Here is a 23,907-nt window from a genome sequence, read left to right as displayed (position 1 = left end):
TTCAATACAAGATGTAAATTTTTAGTGGCTGTTAATATAGTAACATTTTTAAGGAACAGAGTATTTCTCTATCCCCTTTTTCTGCTTCTTTTCTTCCCTTGGTTCTTCTATTCTGCATTTTTCCTCTCTTTGATTTCTGTCTCCTCTGTCCTCCATAATTTTATTTTTCAATAACATAAACCTGAACTCAAATTGTTATTGGTTCTATTTATCAAAAGATGTAGTCCTCATTTTTTGACACATTTAAATTTTTTTAAGTAACAGAATTTTTGAAGAATGTTCAAATTTCTTCCATTTTTTTTTTTTTTTAAATCGCCAGCTTCATACAGTCCAGTAGAGAACCTGTTGTTCCCCGCAACCCCCTGCCCCACCCAGGGCCTGTCTACCATAAATCTTAAAGCCATAGATAGGGTTCTAGTGTCCTTCTCCACAATGTGGTTTTAAAGTTAAACAAAAATGACACCTGGTGGCAAATCTGTTCAATTACAAGCTTTATTGCAATTTATTTGTTGTACTAAAAGAGGAAGAAATAGCTTATTAGGACAGTGAATTCAAGCCAAACTATGTGACTGCAATTAATGATAACCTCAGTCATGTTCACAAGACACTCCCAAAGCATGCTCCTAGTACTCTCTGCCTTAATTTTCATTTCTCTAATTATCAGCAGGACTTTATATGCAGTGGTAATTTATTATGAATATTTCCTCATGAAAATAATTTTTCTTCAGTCACTTATTAGGGAAATCTGAGTATTGACTTTTGTGTCACTTACATATTCTAGGTATACACTTTTTTATTAATATATGTGTATGAATTTTTCCCATCTTTTTTTTTTTTAAGAGTTTACTTGAGAGGGAAGAAGAGAGAGAGCAAGAAGCGCTCCAAGGGTAGGGGCCAAGGAAGAGGGAGGATCAGATTCCCCACTGAGCTGGGAGTCTGACTCTGACTGGATCCCAGGCCCCCCGGGATCATGACCTGGGCCACCCAGGTGCCCCTATTATTATCTTACTTTGTTTAAAGATTTTTCTTCTGCTTTCTATGTTAAATCCATCTATCTTATTTGACATCCTCCATTTCTTTAAGAGACTCCTCTTTTTTTTTTTTTTCCATAGTTTACTTGACATTTTTTGCAGTGTAGAGAGGAGGTTTGAACCTCAGGTAAATCTGATACATTTGAAGTCTTTTTTGGCAAGACTGGGAAATAGAGAACTTGAAAAGTAACATTTGTCTGTTTGCTGTGTGATCAGGTTTTCTCTCATTAAATTGTCCCCAGCACTCAGGAGGTGGGTGCTGACGTTATCCCCATTTCACAGGGAGGAGACTGAGACCAACCACTCTGCCAGCAGGAGGTGGAGGCAGGAGTGGACCACAACACCCACTTTCCTGGCCCCTGTTCTTTGTGCTATCTGTGGTTCCAGACTCTTCCCCCAGCCTCTGTTAAATAAGTATTGGGTCATCCTGTGTTATGTCGGGATGGTTTTAGTAAGCTCATAAATATTTGAGCTTTTTGGAATTTCAGTCCATTGTTCACTTTTTCTCTTTTGAAGCTGGTACCCTATGCTTGCTCATCACCTTGAAACATATTTTAACATCATTACCATCCTTATCTTTATTCAGCTCCTTTACAGAAGTTATATTTGGTTCATCCATATTTTCCATTTAAAAAATGATAGTAACAGCTTTTACAGTAAACAGCAGTGGTACTGAGGCATCTTTTTCTGGTTCCTAGTTTTATGTTTCCTGAGGAAATTATTTTTCAATAAAGTCATGAGCATAAGCCAGTTACTGGTTTTAAATAAGCATTCATATTACTATATTCTCCAAGCTGAAGTGTTTCAGAGTTTTAATCTAATGCTTCATAGACATACGGGACATGTGGGCTATACAAAGAGGTGGGGTGGGCACCTCTCCCCCAGAGGCCAGGAAAGGCTTCAGAGATGAGGATCCACCTGCCTGGGTTTCAGAATAAATTCAAGATTCAGCTCAAATTGAAAAGTACCCTTCCCAGGTGGATCATTCAGCTACAGCCCTCAAGTATCATGTGGATTGCAGAGACCTCACCTCTTGTGTTTATCCTTTGCTGGAAAACTCAGAATCTGATTCACAATTTCAAGGTGCCCAGATCCCATTCACTAGTCATAGAAAACTTTCTCCTGTGGGATTTCTACAGAGTGAATAAAGCTGGACACTATCCCTTCCTATTGTTGTCATCTGTCCACTCCTCTCAGCCTTAGTAGAATGGCACGGTGTACAAGGTAAACATCTTTCCAAGGAGAGAAGGTCACTCAGCCAAAGTTGAGTGGCTCCAGAGTGGACAAAGTGGAAGGAAGGATGCAGAGTCACATGTCATTCCTGTGAATGTTCCCTCTCTAGGTGGGGGACCAGATTGTTGAAATCAATGGGGAACCTACACAAGGCATCACACATACTCGAGCAATTGAACTCATTCAAGCCGGTGGAAATAAAGTTCTTCTGCTTTTGAGGCCGGGAACTGGCTTAATACCTGACCACGGTAAGTGAAGTAGCTCACCTGTAGCTGAAAAGTTGCCCATGTGTTATGGAGGGGGCAATGGCAGGAAAAGGATGTCTATCTGAAGGGGGCAGATACCATACTAGCTGGTTCAGAGAGAAACACCAGAGCCAGCTGAAACTAGTTACACTGCATAGTTACTATAATATCACGAAGTAAGTGGCTCCGGGCATGATTTCTGTTGGGATGGAAGATGCTAAGCAATTTCAACGGAAAACATACAGTTGCTTTTGTAGAGAAATGTGTCTGTAAAAAAAAAAAAAAAAAGGCTATCAGAAGCAAGTGATTTAAATGTCACGAAGAACATCTAAGAACTTTAGGCTTTTCTGGTCACTCGTCAAAAACCAGTTACTGTCGCCCTACTGCAGTCAGGAAGTTGGACGTGGGACCATGTCCCTACTCCTGTACCGACCTTCAGCTTGGTGCCGTATGTTTTTGAAATAGCACAGGATTTGAAAATCATTTTTTAATTAAGTGCACTAGCCTAGAACTCCAGTACCATACCACCAGGACTTGTCCCTTCTAGTCCCCCTCCTCCCCCCACCCCTAAAGCTTCGGAGGGACAGGTGTAGGCGTGACCTCCTGCAGTCCCCTTCCAGCCTGTAATTCTCTGACTGTGTGATCTTCCACCATCTGCTTGTAAACCATACACGTTCCCAGTGACATCTTTGCTAACTGCGCTGTGATTTTTTTTTTTTTTTTTTTTTTTTTTTTTTACATAGTCCTAGGCTTTTTCTCTTCCTTCTTCAGGTTTGGCTCCTTCCGGTCTGTGCTCCTACGTGAAACCTGAGCAACATTAAGGCTTTCAGGGCTTTTCTTGGTCTTTCCTTAAAAAGACTTGGTAAATTTGCATGTCTTGTAAATCACTTCCTTCTTTTTTTTTTCTGTTTAATTAAAAAATGATGCTATTAAATACATCTCTATCTTCTGCACTTTTCAGTTTCCTTTGACATTAAATTTGACCGCTTAATGCCAGAAAATTATTTACAATTGCCCATGAACCTCTCGTTCTGGTTACCACAGCTAGGTCGCCTTTATTAGTGATTTTGGCATATCCATAAGCTGTATCTTTTGATAACAGCCAAATTAGTAAGGTTCCTGGACCAAGTAATTTGGTCCAATTTTATTACTTATTTCTTCTAAGTTTTATTGGGCTTTACTTATGAAGAATTCATACATCATATATTATGTCACTAATTATACATGTTATTGGAAAAATGATAACTGTTATTTTGTGTATATTTAAACAACCTACTTGTAGTACCACCACCCTGTGTACAAGTACAGCTATCTCTATGACCTGCCTTAGAGAGAAAGAGAGAGCTCAGCATATATATAAGGCTGTTTAAGCAGTTAGTACAATTCAAATAGCTTGTCACAGTTCAGAACTTATTGTTCCTGTTTGTAATTCTAAAATTTAATAATGTTCCACCCAAATCCCTTTTTGTAGGTGATTGGGATGTTACTAATCCTTCGTCTTCAAATGTGATTTATGATGAGCAGCCACCATGTCCCCCATCTTCACATTGTCCTTCCGTCTTTGAGGCATCTCCCATGCCAGGAGTGGAAGAGTCTTTAACAAGAGCTCAGATATATGAAATGACAGAGGAATTAAAGGACGGCGTGCCTGAAAAGAAAAGCACTTTCAATGAAAATCAGTCTGATAAAAAGCAGCCCTCTTTTCTCCAGAAAAATGTGAATAAAAGGGATCCACCCAGCAGCACTCATGGGCAGAGTGACAAGAAAAACCTCCTCCGAGTAGAAAACGATGTTACACCAAGAGGCCGATCTGCTAGTCCCAGGAAGCCTGCCCTCCGACATGTGGAAGAACGTCCAGACAAGCTTCCCACTCCTCTAACAGCTGACCCCCCAAGGAGACCCAGGGATCGATCACTCAGTCCCAGGAATCGATCACTCAGCCCCAGGAAAGGTGACCGGAAAGGAGGTCAGATGGGTGCAAGGGTAGAGTCTGGGCAGGAGCACTGCAAAAGAAGCAGAGGACGATCTGCAAGCCCCAAGAAGCAGCCAAGGACTGAAGGGAGCAGAGGCCGAGCGAACGCTGAAGCCAGACTATTAGGGTGTGATGGGCAGAGAGGAGGGGGCCGTGCTGGGGATGGTGCGGAGCAGACCTCCGAGGGCAAAGAAGAATCAGGTGTTGTCAGGAAAGACACAAAGCAGAGCCTGCCTGGAAAAAACAGAACCAGGTCTCCAGAGACAAAAAGCAAGAGAATGGATGAAAAGTCTCTTCCGTCCAAAAAGCCTAGTCCCACTGCTAGTAAAGTATTACCTGATGGGGAGAAAGGGAGGAAGGCGACCTCTGGAGAGACAAGTTCCAGCAAAGAGAAGATGGGAGAGAATGCCAAAATACCAGACAAGAAGCGGAAGCAGGACCCTGAAGAAAGGATGGTTTTAAACAAAGCCAAAGCTCCCCAAGGGAGAGAACAGGAGGCAGCTGATAAAACGAGGGAGAGTGGAGGGGTCCGGCCTGAGAGCACGTCTCCTGTTAAGAAAACACCCATAACTCCAGGGCCCTGGAAGGTGCCAAGTGCAAATAAAGCCACAGGCACTACGGGTGTGGCCGAGAAACGGCTATGACCTTCGGTATAAAACAGAGAAACAAGCTGTAATCTCTTCTTACCAAGAAGTGTCATTCTCCAAAAAGACACACACACACACACAGTCATTTTTTTTTTTTTTTTTTTCAGGAAATCTGACACACACACATTTTAATTTGAGCATTAAGTGACCCTGGCTGCATGAAGGGCCTCCAGGATCGCTGAGACCCCACTGTCCCCCAGCTGGCTGCCCTGCCCTGCACCCAGCCCATCTTCGTGAGTGTCCCACCAAGTGACACACGCTGATCTGCACAGTGTGGTCACAACTCACTTTATATCTGTGCCAAGTTATCTACTGTATCATGTCTGTTTTATCCATCTCACTCAGCGATTTCCACGGTAATGAAAAAACTAGGTTTGGCTTGGAAGTTGATATTCTCAATAGCATGCTGCATGTTTACAGAGAGACACATTTGCGTCCTTGCAGAGGAAGGGATTGTTAGCCCGTCATTAATGATGGCAGCTGCCTCTTCTAACAGCTACTGGTGATGGCCCAGGCCCAGTTTTAAAAATGATACTCCGAAACATCACTACTGAAAAGAAAAACAAAATGTGGTCAAATAGCGACACTTCCGTAGGGTTCTTAAATTCAGCTGGATCAGGTATTTCAAGTAACTTAAAATATTACAATTGGATGATCAAAATGAGCTAGTGCTTTAGGCAATGAAGAGTTCCCCTCTTGCTATCGTGTCCAACCCTGATGTGGTCTTAGCATCTCAGGTCACCCTTTCACTTCGGTTATTTCATTATGAAACCAGAAAGAAGCATGCGGAAATATTGCCTACTGCCGTGTCAAGGAAAAGCTACCAGGTTTCTATTTCTGGCTATTTGGGTTGGACCTCCTAGTACTCATTCCTTAGTCGTTACTACATGGTGCCTATGTGAGGAGTCCAAATAGCATACAGACTGCGAGGACCGTGGTCACAAAACAGTTTCACAGCCCATTGCCAGCTGACGGACCAGCGCTTCTGGCAGCAGCTGTACAAGTTTGGGTGTTTAGAGGCAGCACACGTGCTCAGGACAGACAGGTCAGGAGGGCAGACGTGGCACGGCGGTAGATAGCACTTGCTAGATCGTATTTCATTTTAATTTCTATCTACATTAACTTATTTGAAAAACAAGAAAGGGAGACTAAACATCTGCTTAGAGCTTGTACACATTTTCGGAGTTCTTTTTAAAAGATCTAAATAAAGATGTTTGTTGGGAGGTAGAGACTGGTTTTAACTCCATAAAAGAGATCCAGGTTTTTCCAGCTCCCGAAGCAGCCACTATGAATAAAGAAACAATCTTGGAACGAAACCATTTTATGGAGTATTTGAACACACCTGTTCTGTCATTTGGGTTCATCTTGTTCCTGTGAAACATGTTACATCCAGGCCCTGTCCTCTCAGAGTCCGACTGTGAAAGTCTTTAATGTAACAACCGAAGCTGCCCTTGTAGCTGAGACATGCTTCCCAGAGTGAGATTCTGAAATCCCCTTTCATCCAGAACTATATTTACCCACCTATTGTAACTACTTGAATAGAGAAAAATTAGGAGGCTTGATAACATGCTAAGAATTTATCACCACAGAAATGATTTATTTTCCCTATAGTCCACAATTAGTGATAAAAATCCTATTTTTATTGTTAATTGTGACATAACTTTGATGTCATATGTTGTCAGTCTGATGTGGCTCTTTTCTTTCTAAGTAATCTGTCACTGTACTGATTATAGTGATGTAGCAATGTGGCCTTGGAATGCTAAGCAAAATATGGATGTACTGGTTGTAAATGTTTATATATTGTACAGTACCTTTATATATACACTTGAGGTTCTGATTAGAGAAAGATCTGTAAATCGCTCGTTATTTTTTATATAGATATTAAAAAAACAAAAACAAAAAACTGTTTACAGCCTGCATTTCTTTTACTGTCAGGTTTATTTAATGTTGCTTTCTCCTTGTGGAGCTAATTCATATTATAGTGTGACTCCTTAAATAGATTCTGTTCCTCCAAGTGACAACCTTTCAAAATCATACAGTCAGGAAGACTCATAATGATGACTGTACCTGTATAGCTTCCTTTTATCAGTATGCACACCTTGAAATTGGTTTGAGTTAATTATCATTATGCTTGTTCATTGTAAAGAAAATAGCTTTGCAAAAGTAATTTGCTACACCCCAAACTCTTTTCTTACACTGTCAGGAGAGAAAAGGACTTGTCTTATTGGAAATTCAGTGATTAGACCTTTCTAATGGATAGAGTAGTCGAAGTCTAGTTTCCTGTAAGGTCACAAAACTCTTTTTCATCAGACTATGTCATTTCAACAGTAAATCATTTCATTTACTATAGGTTACACTTACTTTCAGAATGAAGTGTTTTGACTTAGATTTCATTTACTTTTTCGTATGATTAATGCTCAAAACCTATTTCGCAACCATGGTTCTTCTGCCCTTGCAGGTAAAAATAAATTCCTACCCTTGCATGAATTCACATTAAAAATAAAATCAAACCCCAGGTTCCCAAACCCCACAGTGGAGACACATGTCATAGCAAAAGCTGTAGAAGTGGCAGCAAAATTGTTTGGGTGGACAGTGCACCTTCTCACGAAATTCTGGGATGCTACCGCATTGTCTTGAGAGACTGAGATCCTAATTACATCAAATTTTAAGACCGAGTAGCTGTTGAACAGGGTCAACTATTTCAGAAGTCTCAGACACAAAAGCATTTGGCTTTTTATTTCTACATGAAAATATCTTGGGTTTTTTCCCCCCTTTAAATAGCCATTCCCGTGTAGAAAAAAACAAATGCTTTTAAACACATGCACAAATGAAGAATTTCGTGTTTAGTATGCCCGGCAATTAAAGAGAATATGGTTTTTAAAAAGCAAGGTATATTCAAATTAAACTAACAGTTAACAGTCTAATGACCTCCACAAAGATGTGTTTAAGCTGAAGCTTAGTCCATAGATTGCTCCATAGAATGTTGGTATAAACACGGACTTTTGCACAAAATGTGATGTTACACTATGGTATGAAGGATACATCAGAGGAACTTTTTACATCATCGTGGAGTGCTCCAATGCCTAAGAGCTATCTCTATGTGTTAAACAATAACAGATTTTTTTTTAAAGATTTTATTTATTTATTCACGAGAGACACCAGGGATTCCCACAGATTTATTTATTAGGCAGCTCCTTACTGGTCACGCTATTAAGGTTTATCAGCAATACAATGATTTTCTTTAAAGCATGCCCTAATTATGATATGAAACCTGTAGTCTTTGCTTTAGTTAACTATTAGTGGAAGAGAGCCACTAACTTGGATCTGTTTTCATTGTTGCTATGCAAGAGAGCCTGTGTTAAGAGTGTGATTCTAACCACTAAACTCTGAGTCATTCTCAGAGACATTAAAAATATAAAAGCATAGCCGAATGCTTTAGCTAGCCTAAACATCTAAATTTTAACAGAGAATCCTGAGAATTTGTCTATTTTACAGTGTTTGCATTAAAGTCAAGCAGAACTATTATTAGCAAGTACACAAATCAAGAGGCTTATTTTGTCCTTAATAAACAACAATCGTTTGTTACCTTGAATAATCCCTTATTACAGTTTATACACTCAGGCATGCTGCAGGAAAGTATGGAATTACTGCACATTTGTGAAATCCAAACTTGATTATTCAGGATGGGCACCAATAACTGCAAGAAGCAAAAGATTACTTTAAATGATTAAACTAGTCAATACATGTATACATGAGATTAACTTTAATGAATTTCTCCATAATCCCAAACCATGTGCCACATTGGGAGTCAGACCCACTTGGCCTACTATGAGTGAGTAGATCTAAAAAATTTCAAAAGTGAATGTAATTAATTTGGAAGACTATTATTTTTACAGAGCACAAGACCACTTACTTATAAATACAGTGAACCAAAAATTCAAAGACCCATAAGCTTATACCCTGTGAGGCATTGTGGTATTTAGGATTTTTCTACATGTCTCTGAAAACCAAGAAACATGGGTCAGTTAGGCAAGTATTTGGTTCTTCAACTATATGAAGTATTTGGCTTATATTACATTAGCTGTAATGTACATATTTAGGAAATTTCTGTTTTTACCTCCATAGCAATTTTAAGAGGGATAGTTTTTCCTGATACAAATTAAGTAAACAGCTATTTCTCTTAGCCTTCTATAGTTATTATTATCATTCCATTTAAATGTATGAATGAGAAAGGGAGGTAGGGTGGGGGGTTGGGGTGACTGGGTGACGGGCACTGAGGGGGGGCACTTGACGGGATGAGCACTGGGTGTTATTCTATATGTTGGCAAATTTAACACCAATAAAAAATAAATATATAAAAAAATAAAAATAAATGTCTGATCTAATCTAGCCCTGTTTTTACACAATAGTTTAGTTTCTCGGTAACAGCTAAATACCACTGAAGTTTATCTCCAATTTCTGGGACCAAAACAAAATCCCAAATTATGGGGTGCCAGGGTGGTGGCTCAGTCAGTTGAGCATCCGACTTGATTTCAGCTCAGGGTCATGGGGTCAAGCCCTGCATCAGGCTCTCCGCTCAGTGTGGAGTCTGCTTGTCCCTCTCCCTCCTCCTTGGCCCAGTCATGCACTCTCTCTAAAATAAAGTCTTAAAAAAAAAAAAAAAGCCCAAGTTCCTAGAAATTATACAGAGATAAATGAAGCACTGAGAGTAGGAAGGAAGTTGCAACTCTTCCATCCTAACAAAAAAAAAGTTGCATGAATGTTATTTGAGGTCCACTCATTCATTCTGTACATTTATATTGAGGACCTATTATGGGATCAGGTACTGTTTTGCATTCTGGGGAATCTAAGGGGTAGACGAAGAGTCCCTGCCTTAAGGAGATTACACTCCAGTAGGGAGGGACCAGAATCAAGTAGGCAAAAAATCAGTGGAAGCTGCAGAGTAGGAAGATCGTCCCTTCCTCCCATGGACACACCAAGGCTGCAACTACATAGAGTTAAGAATGACCTGAAGACTAGCAAAACCTCTCTCCCACCACTAAAGATACAGAAGAGCCACACTGGAAACAACACTATGCCTAGGCCCCCCATACTTGTACACTGAACCCTAAAACTAAGCCTACCCCTACCTTTGCCCCTACATGTACACCTAGCCTTACCCCTGCCCCTACACCAACAGCTACATGTAACCCAAAACCTACTCCTAACCTTACCTCTACATCACACCAAACCCTCCCTCAACACCTACTACTACCTGACCCCTACACCTAAACATACTTATACACTGACACCTGACCTAAAGCTAATCCGACCCCTACCCCTACTGTTAACACTTACTGCTACACTATTCCTTACTCCTCCCCTTACCTCTACTCCTACCTCTAACCCAACTGCTAGCCCTACCTCAACCCTACCCCACCCCTAACCCTATTCCTATACATACTTATACCTTTTGTCCCACGTCTACGCCTAACCCTTGCCCTACTGCTACACCTTAACCTATACCTAACTCTACCCTTACTGCTAACCCTAACCCTACTCCTAAACCTGCCTTTCACCATAACCCTACTCCTACCCTTAAACCCTACTCTATGCCTAACCCTAACAGTATCCCTATGTACTCCTACCTCTACACCCATCCCTACCTTTATACTTATCACTAACCCTACACTTCCCCGACACCCTACACCTAACAATATCCCTAGCTCTACTCTTAACCCTTCTACTACCCCTACCAGTACCCCTACCTATAAGACCTTACCACTACAATACCCTACCCTACACCTAGGCTACCTCTATCACTGCACCTACCTCTAATGCTACCCCTAACCCTACCCATACCCCTAATCTTACTCGTACCCCAACCACTACCTGTACTCTACCCCTACTCCTAACCCTACTCCAACCCCTAGCCCTATGCCTACCCATAACCCAACCCCTACACATTCACCCTCAAACTCCTAACCTAACATACACTTATCACTATCTCTATGCCTACCCATACGCTGAGCAATAATCCTATCCCTACACCACAACAAAAGCACTCCTACACCTACGCATACCACTACACCTAAACTATCCATACCCATATCCCTATCCATACCCTTAAACCTACCCTAACCCTACACCTACCTCCACCCGATTCTTACATCTACCTTTTCCTAACCCTAACATACCACTACCCCTACTCTTTCCAATCCCTACCCCTGCCACTACACCTACACCTTGCCTTCCACTTCCCCTAACTCTAACCCTAGCCGTACACCTAACCCTATCCCTACCCTTATAACTAACACTAACCCTAATCCTACACCTACGCCTAAACCTACTCCTACCCCTACCATATCCTTAAAACTACCCCTACACATAACCTGAGGCCTACCACTAACTCTGCTACTACCAGTATCCCTACACCTAACCCTATCCCTATCCTTTCCCCATCCCTAAACTTAACCCTATTCCTACAACTATCCCTACCCCTAACTATACTGTTCTTTTCATACCACTAACCCTACCCATAACCCTGTCCCCACACCTACTACTACAGCTAATCCACCATCTACCCCTACCCCTGCCCAACCCCCTACTCCTAACACTACACCTATACTTTCCCCTAACCCTGCCCATCACCATACCCCAACCTCTATTCCTATCCCGAACCCTACACATACCTCTACTTCTACCCTTAGCCATACCTCTAACCCACCTGTAAACCTATCCCTCACCCTAACCCTTTCTCTAACTACACATAGCCCTACCCCTAACACCTGCCACTACCTCTAACCCTAGACTATCCCTAACAATACCTCTACCCATACCCCCTACCTGTGCCCCTCCTCCTTCACATACCTACCTCTAACCCTGCACATATCCCTAAGCCTACCCTTACCAATAACCCTATAACTAATCCTAACCCTAACCCTATATCAACCCTATCATCCTCCTATCCCTAGTACTACACCTACCCCAACCTTACCCCTATACCTACTCTACCCCATCCCTACCCCTAAACCTACCACCTCTCATGCCCACAGCTTTAACTCTACAACTATTTCTACCCATAACCCTACACTGCCCCTTCCCCTACCCATAAATCTAGCCATACTTGTACCCCTAAAACTACCCCTACACTTTAACCGAATTCTACTCTTACCACTAGCATACCCCTACCTGTACCCCTAAAGGTAACCCTATGACTACACTTACCCCAACTGCCCCTAAACCTACTCCTACCCCTACCCCTAAACCTAACCCTACTCCTACCCCTAATGGTACTCCAAACCCTATCCCTAACTCTCAACTTACCCCTAACCTTATCCTTATGTCTATCATTAGACATAACCCAAACCCTACCATTTCCCATACCCATTGCTCAAACTCTACAACTACTTCTAACCATAACCCTACACTATCCCTTCCCCTACACTTAAACGTAGCCATACCCCTACCACTAAAACCACCGCTACCCCTATGCCTAACCCTAATCCTACCCCTTCCACTAACCATACCACTATCCCTACCCCTACATGTATCCCTATGACTACCCTTACCCTAACACCTAAACCTAACCCTACTCCTACACCAAACCCTAAACATAACCTTACCCCTAGCCCTAACGTACTCCAAACACAACCCCTAACTCATACCTAACTATACACTTAGCCCTACACATACTCCTAACCCTATACCTACCCTTTCCCCTACTAATACCCATACCATTATACCTACCCCTACACCAAACCAATGCCTATCCCTACAAATACTCCTATAGGTAACCCTATCCCTACCCCTATCCAACACACTAACTCCATTCCAACCCCCTTCATAACCCTTCACAAAGCCTTCCCTAACCATAACCCTACCATAACACTACCCCTACAACTTCCCCTACCCCTACCCCACCACATACCCCTCCCCTACTCCTACCCCAATCCCTAACATGACCCACATCCCTTTCCCTAACCCCACCCATACCACTACACTAATAGATATCCCTACCCCTAAGATTACCCCATTACTTCATCCCTTAGCCTTAACCCTAACCCTACCCTACCGTAAACCTACCACTACAACTAACGCTAACCCTAACCCTACAACTACCCCATCCCAAATACTATCCCTACCTACCACCTTACCCTTACTCCTACTTCCAAAACCCACCCCTATCCTTAACCCTAACGCTACTCCTACCCCTACACCTAACTCAACTCTCCCCCAACATCTATGACTACCCTGAAACTTATCCCTAAACCTACCTCTACCCCTACCCCTAAAGCTAATCCTACCCCTGTCCCTACCTTTATCCTTACTGCTACATTATTCCTTACTCCTACTCTTACATCTACTCCTACCTCAAACCCAACTGCTAGCTGTACCCCTAACCCTACTCCAACCCTACCCCTAACTCTACCCATACTTGTACACCTACTGCTCCCTCTACCCCATCTCTAACCCTACACCGACACCCAACCCTACACCTAACTCTACACCTACTCCTAAAACTACCCTTACCCCACTGTTACCTCTCCCCAGAACTCTGTAGTAGTAGGTCCTCTTACAGCTAACTCTTCCCCTACACCTCCCGCAAACCAATGCATAAAGCTATCCCTAACCCTACACCTACCACTACCCCTACCCCTTTTCCTACACACATCCTTACTCCTACCTTAGCACTATGCATAGCCCTGCCTGTAACCTCACTCCTACCCCTACAGCTTAACCTACCCCTACCCCTACCCATACACCTAACCCTAATCCTACTCCAAGCCCTGCCCCTAAACCTACAGCTACACTTAACCTGAAACCTACACCTAACCCTTACTCTACACCTAACTCAACTCTCCCCCAACACCTACGACTACTCCGAAGCCTATCCCTACCCCTACCACTAAAGCTAATCCTACCCCTACCCTTACCATTGCTGCTACACTATTTCTTACTCCTACCCTTACCTCTACTTATAGCTGAAACCCAACTGCTAACCCTACCCCTAACCCTAACTCTACCCCTACTCCTATACATACTTATACTCATCTTAGCCCTATCCCTACACCTTAACCTATCCTTACCGCTTACCCCTATACCTATCCCTATTCCTACTCCTACCCCTACACCTCCCCCTAACACTACCCCTCCACATACCCCATTTCTTCAGCTATACCTACCCCTACATCTTTATCTACTCTTGCCCCTACCACAACCCACACATCTTCCTAAAAACTCACCCTACCACTAGCCCAAAGACTACATTTACCTGTACAACTACCGCTAGCCTTACCCATACAACTAACAAAAGCCCTACCTGTACCTCTATCCCAACTTGTACACCCTACCCTACACCTTCCCCTAACCCTACCTGTAACTCTACACCAACCTCTCATCCTGTCTAACCCTGCCCCTACACATGCCTGTATACCTAAACCTAACCCTAAGCCTATCACTAAGTCTGCCCCTACTCATATCCCTGCTCTTACAGCTACACTAGCCCTACCCTTACATCTACTCCTACTGCAATAACTACCCCTACTCCTACAACTACTCTTATCAGAAACTCTGCTCTTACCCAAAACCTACCTACCCCTGACCCAATCCATAAACCTAACTCCGAGAAACAAGTGTTCCTTGAAGGCAGTTTCTGACAAGCCTCTCACATAAGGGAGTTAGAACCTAAGTCCACAGTAGGGGTGGAGGCCCAATGGAAAGGCCCTGTGCACAACTCTCAGAAAGAAGCATTCCTTGAACGCAGCTTTCAACCAGCCTCTCACCAATGGGAGTTAGAACCTAGCTCCACTCTAGACGTGGATGTGCCATGGAAATGCTCTGGACCGAACTCTGAGACACAAGCGTTCCAGTGCTGCAACTTGCCACTAGCCTCCGAACTAAGGAAGATGGAAGACACAGGTGTGGAGAGGCCAAGGCTATCCTATATAGTTCACTGTGAGCAACTGCCGTTATTTGAACGTAGCTTTCCACAACCCTCTCACCTAAAGTCATTAGAACCTATAAGGAAAGAACCTGTGGAGGATTGAGGGAAATGCCGTCGACTTTGAGAAACAAGCATTCATTGAAGACAGCTTCTGACAAGCCTCTACCATAAGGGAGTTAGAACCTGTGTCCGCAGTAGGGGCAGAGGTCAGTGGAAAGGCCTTGTGCTCCAGTCTCAGAAAGAAACATTCCTTATGTGGCTTTCAACCACACTCTCACCACTGGGAGTCAGAACCTAGCTCCAATGAAGGTGAGGAGGTGCCTGGAAGGTGCTGGACTGAACTCTGAGACATAAGCATTCCTGCGCGGCCGCTTTCCACCAGCCTCTCCCGAGGGAGGTAGAAGCTATCTCCAGGAGGGGAGGGGCCGTGGGGATGCTACACAGGTAACTGGGAGCAACACGCGTTCCTTGAGCGCAGCTTCCCACTACCCTCTCCCATAAAGGCCTTAGAACACACGTCAAAAGTAAGTGTGGAGGATGGAGATCAAGGCGGTCTACTTCACCCTGAGAAACCACCGTTCCCTGAAGGCAGGTTCTGACAAGCCTCTCACGGAAGGGACTCAGAACCTACGTCCACGGCAGGCTGGAGGCCCCGTGGAAATGCACAGTTCATAACTGCAAGAAACAGCATTCCTTGAAGGCAGCTGTCAGCTTGCCTCTAGGAAGGGAGCTTGACTCTCTCTCTCTCTCTCTCTCTCTCTCTCTCTCTCTCTCCAGTAGGTGGCGGAGGCGCACTAGAAGGGAGCTGTACTTCCCTCAGAAAGAAGCATTCCCGGAATGCAGCTTGCAACTAGCTTCTCACCCAAGGGAGTTAGGACCCATCTCAGCAGGAGGCGCAATGGAAAGGCCCTGTCTAAACTCCGACGATGGGTCCTTCCTCCTATGCGGTTTCCTCCAGCCTCTCACATGCTGCTTAAGAACCTCTCTGGGGGGATCCCTGGGTGGCCCAGCGGTTTAGCACCGACTTGGGCCCAGGGCGTGATCCTGGAGTCCTGGGATCGAGTCCCACGTCGGGCTCCCTGCATGGAGCCTGCATCTCCCTCTGCCTGTGTCTCTGCCTCTCTCTCTATCTCTCTCTCTCTCTCTCTCTCTCTCTCTCTCTCTCTCTCTCGTGTGTGTGTGTGTGTGTGTGTGTGTGTGTGTGTGTGTGTCTCATGCATAGATAAATAAAATCTTAGAAAAAAGAAAAAGAACCTAACAGTAGGTGTGGGGACGCAATGGAAACGCACCGGGCTCAACTCTCAGAAACAAGCACTTCTTGAATGCAGCCTTCAACTAGCCTCTCACATACGGTTCATCAGGAAAGCCCCGACTTTTGGGGAGGACCCGATGCTGGGCTCCCTTGGGGAGACACTCTGGTCTTCGTTTCGGTTGGTTTGTTGCTGCAGCTTTCGGTATCTTTGCACGAACCCGGCCCTGTTCTGATTGGTCATGGTAAACCACGGATGGATGGATCCAGAACCTGGTCAGGCTACCTGGCAACTGGGGGTGTTTTCATCAAATGGAGAGATCGGAACATCGGGTCTTTCGTGACCTCTCCACAAACAGGAGTGAGACCGAGGCTAGAGTTTGTTGGCGTCTTGTTTGTGTCTACGTGTCCCTATGTGTCCTAGGGGAGAGGTTTCCTCCACCTGCGGATGCCACTGCTAACATCCCATTGCACAGGGACTCTAGCTCGTGAGCTGGAAGGCAGGCGCGGGTAAACCGCGGGCACCGTGCGGCTCAGAGAGATAAAGACGAGCCCCAAAGCTTTACAAGTTCCCATGATCTGAGATGAAATGTCCCACATTCGGGACACCTGGGTGCTCAGCGGTTGAGCCTGTGCCTTTGGCTCAGGGCGAGGTCCCGGGAACCTGGGATCTAGTCCCACATCGTGGAGACCCCTTCTCCCTCTGCCTGTGTCTCGACCTCTCCCTGTCTCTCATGAATAAATAAAGAAATCATTAAAAGAAAAAAACCAAAAACTTTAAATCGGCCTCAGGCCTTGCGGGAGGCTCCCCTGTAGCTCCCCCCCCACCCCGTTCCCCCCCCACCTTCCCCTCCACCTCCCCCCACTTTTCCGCAGGCCTCCCGGGCTGCAGTGGTCAACCCCTCTGCCATCCCCGGTGCCCCCAGCGCCATCGCCCCCCCACCTCCCCACCCCCAGCGAGGAGCCAAACCCACCCCAAGCCATGGGGCCACCTCCTTCTGAGGTTCACATTGGAGTGCCCCCCAGATCACCAGGCAGGAAGGGGCCCCAGGGCTCCCCTGGACTTCAGACTTTCCCACGGGAGCCTGACAGTGAGAGTGGGGAACACATCCACTGACGTTGTAGCGGACACAGGGGCGACATATATAGTTTTCAAGCCAATGCAAGGCTGTTGGTTTATTTTAAAAGCACGTGTCCTTGGAGCAATCAATGTCACACGTCACACAGTTAACCAGCATTCTCCCTCCACCCCCACCCCCTCCGCCCCCCTCCGGTTGTAAAATCTCTTGATTTTCAGTTCTGTCTGCCTTACAAGCCCTTGGGGGGTGCTGGCTCCGCCTCAGTCTGGGAGCCTGGAATGCTGGTGACCCACATAGACCCCTCCGCCACCTTTATACGAAGAAACCACGGTTGCCCTCTTGTCATGTGTCACACAACAGGCACAGAAACCAAAAAGAGAACTACTCCCACCCTGGCTCCACCGGACCGCACCGACCAGAGGCTGGAGGGTTCCAGGCCCCAGGGAGGGCCCTGCTCAACCCCGCTGTTACCCCAACGGATTAGTTAAGTTGTACCTGCTGTGATTTGTCCACAAAAACTGCTTAAGATGGTCCATTTTGTCTGCCTCGCAGACCACTCACTGTTGAGGTAAAACAAGAGAAAAAGCGTTTACAGGTAAACACTTACAATAGCTTCCAAAATCTTTGGTGACCTGAGACTTCGAAGTTGGACTAGGTTAACTGGTACATTGGGTTGAATTCATCGGATACCTGCGTCTTTTCAACAGAAGGTAAAATACTAACACCGTGAATCACTAAGACACCCAAGGTGGTTTTTGTTTTGTTTCCTTGTGTTTTCCTTCCTCCCTCCCCTTTTCTTCCCCTCCCCCTTTTTTCTTTTGATCTTTTGTCTTATTCAGGAAAACTGCAGATACCTGCGTGTGTTAGTATACATGTCTCATGCTTTCTTGAAAATTGTCTTACACACACGCACGCACACACACACACACACACACACAAACTGTGTTTCTAAAAACTATGACATGTTTTCATACATTTGCCAATCTAAAGGATTCTGGTACAGTAGACGGTGTGCCCGTGGTTCCTACTGACTTTTCACCAGAGACTGAGGTTTCTGGGAGTTAACAGTCTGCCCCGTGGGGGACGCCTGGGTGGCTCAGCGGTTGAGCACCTGCCTTTGGCTCACCTTTGGCTCAGGGCGAGATCCTGGGGGTCTGGGATAGAGTCCCACATCCAGCTCCTTGTGGGGAGCCTGCTTCTGCCTAGGTCTCTGGCCCTTTCTCTCTCTCTCTCCGCCTCTCATGAATAATTAAACAAAAATCTTAAAAAAAAAAAAAAGAGAAAGAAAGATTCTCTCTTTCTCCCTCCCTCCCCCCCTTCCCCTTCACACATTCCACATGGAATCGAGACTGCTGGAAAACGATAAGGAAAACAACTCCGTGTGTGAGAAGGTAGGAGATGTGTAGGAGAAGAGGCACAAGGCATGAGAATACATTTTTTGTTGAGGGAAAAGAAAAAAATGTCTTAAAATGAGCCTGGCTATTTTTTTTAAAAATTTATTTATTTATTCGCGAGAGACACAGAGAGAGGCAGAGACACAGGCAGAGGGAGAAGCAGGCTCCCTGCAGGGAGCCCGACCTGGGACTCCATCCCTCAACTCCGGATCATGCCCTGAGCCTAAGGCAGAGGCCCAACCGCTGAGCCACACAGGCCTCCCAGAGCCTGGCTTTTCAGGGAAAGAAAACTTAAGACTGACTCTGAATTACAAAAGGACATTTCAGAAGGGGTTTCTGAAGGAGACTTTCTGAAAAGAAATTGTGTGCATGATCCAGACGGACTGAGATTGGGAGAAGTGAGTTTTACAAGCACACTGGTATGGCATTCAGATTTAGCTCTTCTCTCTGTTAAAATGCCAAGGTTTACTTGCATTGGAAATCTACTCTTGGTAAGAGATTGTGAACAGAGAAGAAAAGACCGTGTTTTTATTTCTTTTCTAACTGCCCAGAACAGCAAGGTTTTTATTTTTTTTAATATTTTATTTATTTATTCATGAGAGACACAGAGACAGAGAGAGAGGCAGAGACACAGGCAGAGGGGAAGCAGGCTCCATGCCGGGAGCCCGATATAGGACTTGATCCCAGGTCTCCAGAATCACACCCTGGGCTGCGGGCGTCACCAAACCACTGGACCCGGGCTGCTCAAGGCTTGGTTTTCAAAGTGAAGCAGGTCATGTTTCCGCTGCCCGTAAGCAACCCTTGAAGAAGGGTCGACCCTTTTTAAAGAGGCTGGTGGAGACCTGCATTCAAGTATCTGGCATCCCAGAAGGACTCCAGTCCATATACGGTGCCACCAAACCTGCCATGGATATAGATTTAAACTGCCTTGATAGAGAGGCTAGTGGGCTAGGAATGCTGAGTCAGAAAATTAATGCTGGGTCATGTGCATTCAGCCTCCATAGCTGCTGTGGACGTAAGGTCTACCTGGCCTATGGGACAGGCCTAGTGGAGAGTTCCCTCAGGGAAACTGTCCAGGATACTAAGAGGGAAAGGAAAACAATGGGCAGAACTCCCTTAGGCATGTTCAAAACTTTTTTCTTTCTTTTTCCTTTTTTTCCCCTTTGGTTTGGTTTGGTTTGGTTTTCTGGTCCAGGTATTAGAGGGCACCCGGCTGGTGCCATGTGACTCTTGATTGGCGGGGGTGGTGAGTTCCAGCCAAGGGCTGTTGGATGGGTGTAGGGATCACTTGAAACTAAAAAGCTTTCGGAAGCCTGGGTGCCTGGCGGTTGAGGCTCTCCCTTTGGCTCCAGGTGTAATTCCGGAGTGCAGGAGGAGAATCCCGCATCGGGCTGCCCGCGGTGAGCCTGAGCCTGCTTCTCCCTCTGCCTAGGTCTCTGCCTCTCCTCTCCTCTCTCTCTCCCTCATGAATAAGGGAATTTTCAAAAATCTTAAAAATCAATAACCCCGACAAAAAAAAATCAATCACAGTAAAAAGCTTTGAAAACCAACCAAACCCAAGGGACCACAGGACAAGGAGAAGAAGAACTATTGAAGATAGACACCTGCGAGCATTAGGCAGTCATAGGAAAACATAAACAGTGGTGGCAGAGGATAGGACCCTGGAGGTGACAAAGCAGCATCCTGTCTAGGTGCTGGGGCACTTTGACGCTTTCTGGGGCCAGTAGGGACCTTTCCAAAACTTCACCCTCCGATCCAGACAGGAAAGGGCACAAGCCCCCCAGCAAGAATTCCTCTGATGAAGGGAACTCTTATCACGTTAGGTCACCAATGGGCCATGGGCTTTTAAGGGTTTCATTTCCCACCCTCTCTGTTGGGCTTCTCACCTGTATGAATCCCTGATCCCACTTCACAGCGTCCACCCATCGGGGATGAAAACTGTTCCCTGCACATCCTACATCCTGAGCACTATGAAAGCTCCCGACCAGACGCGACAAGAGAGAAATCAAGCAAGTCGGGTGACTCGGAAGGCTGGACAGCCATCTGGCGGGGGGGAAGGTTGGCCAAACTCAGACACTTGAAAGGCCGGCCCCCGGCCCCCCGCCCCCCGCCACCCTCCTCTGGGGCCCCGGGCCTGACCGCGGGAGGGGATCGCTGGGTCCCCTGGTGCGAGCCTGTGCCCCCCCCCCCCCCCAGGACCTCGGCCCTCTCCGGGACCCTCCTGCGGGTGGCGGCTGAGAGCCTCGGGGCAGCACCGCAGGGAGCCAGCGAGGCCCAAAGGAGACCCCTGGAACCACAGACACCGCAAAGGACGGCGTCCCCAGGGCACCCCCGTGACCTCCACCCTCTCGCGGCTGGGGCTCCAGACCCCAGGACAACCTTGACATCAGAAGGATGAACGAGGAAAGGAGAGGACGAGTTTGTCCCCGACAAGCGTCCCGTGGCAGACCCCTCCCGAGCAAACAGAGACCCCAAGGAGTGGCCAACCCTACCTGCTTGTCCGTTGGGGTGAACAAGGAGAAGAGATTGTGGGAGAGGAACTCAACTATGTGGGGAGGCTAAAGGCACATACGGATTTCTTTTCTTCTCTTTTCTTTTTTCTTTTCTTTTTTAAACAAGATCCATCTGTCCAGAATTCTCCTGCTCATGCTCGACTCCCTGTCCTTGAAGACAAGAATGTCATTCATCCCCTCCTGGCACCTCCTCCAAGGCACCTTCCAGGGGCCTGGGAGGGGGTGTCCTTCTCCAAAGAAAGGGAGGGGGAGTCAGCACACCCTCCTTCCACCTGCTGGGGGGGTTGCGTGTGTTTCTTCGCTGCTGCCGCTACTTTTTAAGTGTCTATAGTTCAAAACTGTATTCTGGATTCCTTTATATCCAAGTCTTATCTCAGACTTGACTTTTGACAGGAGGAGGGAGGGCAGGCCACATTTTCTCCTGCCACGGTGGAGAAGCATAAGACGGGTGCAGACCTGTGCATACTCCTCTCTGTCGTTGGGGTGAGCAGAGGATATGGACTCAGCTCTTGCGGGTTGGGATCTAATCTCTCTGTGAACAGTCGGGCAAAGTATCAGGCGAGCAGAGGGCGAGTGCAGATGAGAAGACCATGGACAAGATCGGCTACAGATGCTGGAGTTTCCAGAGCAATGACTGCATCAGAGGCACGTAAATGTCGAAGACTTCCCGGGACCTTGTTTATGGATGCGTTGGCGGGTAGGTCCTTTCAAATGGACAGTGCTCCCATCCGATCACTTCAGCATATGGTCTCCAGCTCCCGTGAGCAGTGTGGTCCTGCAGTTATAATATGGGCCTGATGGGGGATGGGATTGTGCCAGAGAAAGGGAGACAGCGTCAAGTCATTGAGCCTAAGGCATGTCTAAGACAGTGACTCTCTTCAGTAGATTGAGGCAGAAGGAGGACAGCTGGATTTCTGTTTTGTGGGTTGAGTATTCTGTGGCAATGTGGTGGGTGTAGGTGGCTGTTGTTTTGTTTTGTTTTCTGGACGAGGTGAACGAACTCTTCCAGTGGAAGTATTTGCACAAGGGGTCTGGCGGGATGGGAGGGTGTGGGTCAGTCCATTCACCAAGAAAACAGGAGAATCAGGCTTTTTAAGAACTAGGCAATGGCAGGAGTTTAGCTTGGCTCATCGCAGCAAGTGGCAACAGCAGAAACAACAGAACATTCCCAGAATGAATTGAGTTGCAGGAGCCAGCATGAGCCTGCCTCGCCACCCTAGGGGGTACATACCTATTGTCACACACACACACACACACACACACACACACACACACACACACTTCTGTTCCCAAATCCACTGGAGGACTCAGCCTTGGTGGGGGGGATGGGGGGTGGCTGCCATCTGAAGGGAAGTTCAAGGTGATTCGTTCCAATGGGCCTCATTCAGCCATTTCATTCAAATGCACAAGACTGTCTCTTAATGTCCTCAGGGCCTGGGACTTGCCTCCATTGAATGGCTTTCTTCCACTCCCCCAACCCTCAGGCTGCAGCTTCCAAAGGGGGGGAAGGGGAGGGGAGGAGAGGGGAGAGAGACAGAGGGGAAGGGAAGGGAGAAGAGAAGGGAAGGGGAAAGGGGATGTCTGAAGAACTCACCTTGTCTGGGGGCCAAAAAAGTCCCCTCCTCGATTCCTAACCCAGGAAACCCCAATAAACCCTTTGGGATCCTGGATGTGGAGGACGACACCTCACTCTAATGCCATCCAGGGGTGGGGGTGCATCTGGGAGAGCGTGGCGTGGTGTGGCCTGCTCAGTCTGAGGGGGGCTTAAACACCTGAAGGTGGTGTCTTGTGGAGGCCGAGAAAACTAAGGCCAACCCACCTCAAGTTCAGCATTAGCACAAGTACAGCCATCTTAGGCCCCTGTGAATAAGAGCTGAACTTTATGGGAAAATGTCCTCAGCAGGGAATCCCAGGTCAGATCTTAAGAAACTCCCCCACCCTTTCCCCCATATTGGAATGGAAAAAATTCCTCCACCCCTTCTGAAAATCCCCTAGACCAGCCCATAAAAAACCCAGCTGTAACCCACTTCGGGGTCCAGCCCCTGCTCCGCTGTGTCGGGTATACTTGGACCCAGGCTCGAGCTCGCTAATAAACCCTCGTGCGCTTGCATCGGGGTCGGCTCCTCGGTGGTTTCTCGGATTCGCAATCTTGGGCACAACAGTCTTAGGGTCCAGAGGCCAAACACAGGCACAGAGGGATAAGGGCGAAGGACTAAGGGAGGCCTGGCCAGGGACAGTTCTGACTCATCCACCCTGGGTGAGGACCCAGCAAGGACACTCTTTCCTCTAAAGCGACGGGCCAACAGTTTCCTGGTTCCCCATCGACCTGTCCTCCCTCTCGCACCCATTTCCCAGGGGAAATCCTCAGTCTCCTTGGACATAGTCACTGGCTGTTTCACAAGCCACCTTCTGTCCACTAAAAGGAGGAAGGAAGATGGACAAACATGAACCAGCCCCACAGATGGCACCTCCCCTGGAGAGGTGGGGAGTGGCGGGCCTCATCGGACAAATGGTGACTCTGAGCCATGATCCCAGGGTTCTTGAAAAAATGAAATGGAAGGAGCACCTGGCTGGCAGAAGAGCACTCAACTCTTGATCTCAGGCAGGGTCGTGAGTTCG

General features: G+C 46.4%; 1 protein-coding gene and 1 long non-coding RNA gene across 4 annotated transcripts in view; one reads left to right on the top strand and one right to left on the bottom strand.

Moving 5' to 3' along the window:
• MAGI3 (membrane associated guanylate kinase, WW and PDZ domain containing 3) overlaps positions 1–7,031 on the top strand; it is a 235,061-nt gene extending 228,030 nt beyond the window's left edge. For 2 of the 3 annotated variants that reach the window (XM_038562293.1, XM_038562292.1), the window contains 2 exons: positions 2,374–2,512; positions 3,981–7,031. In XM_038562293.1, the coding sequence (XP_038418221.1) occupies positions 2,374–2,512; positions 3,981–5,125 (1,284 nt within the window). In that variant the 3' untranslated portion in view covers positions 5,126–7,031. Of the gene's footprint in view, positions 1–2,373; positions 2,513–3,280; positions 3,372–3,980 lie in introns of all 3 variants that reach the window. The other variant, XM_038562294.1, reaches the window with a different exon arrangement.
• A 723-nt stretch (positions 7,032–7,754) lies between these two features.
• On the bottom strand, positions 7,755–21,907 carry LOC119864003. Its single transcript, XR_005372788.1, has 3 exons — positions 21,268–21,907; positions 17,877–17,941; positions 7,755–8,825 (listed from the first exon to the last, which is right to left on the bottom strand). It is a non-coding gene; the product is annotated as an uncharacterized LOC119864003 (long non-coding RNA).
• Between the last annotated feature and the right edge of the window lie 2,000 nt (positions 21,908–23,907).

The sequence above is a fragment of the Canis lupus genome, chromosome 17, assembly GCF_011100685.1.
Source record: "Canis lupus familiaris isolate Mischka breed German Shepherd chromosome 17, alternate assembly UU_Cfam_GSD_1.0, whole genome shotgun sequence".
Taxonomy (NCBI): Eukaryota; Metazoa; Chordata; class Mammalia; order Carnivora; family Canidae; genus Canis; species Canis lupus.
Note: the sequence above shows the minus strand (reverse complement) of the source record. Positions and strands in the feature narration are given on the sequence as shown.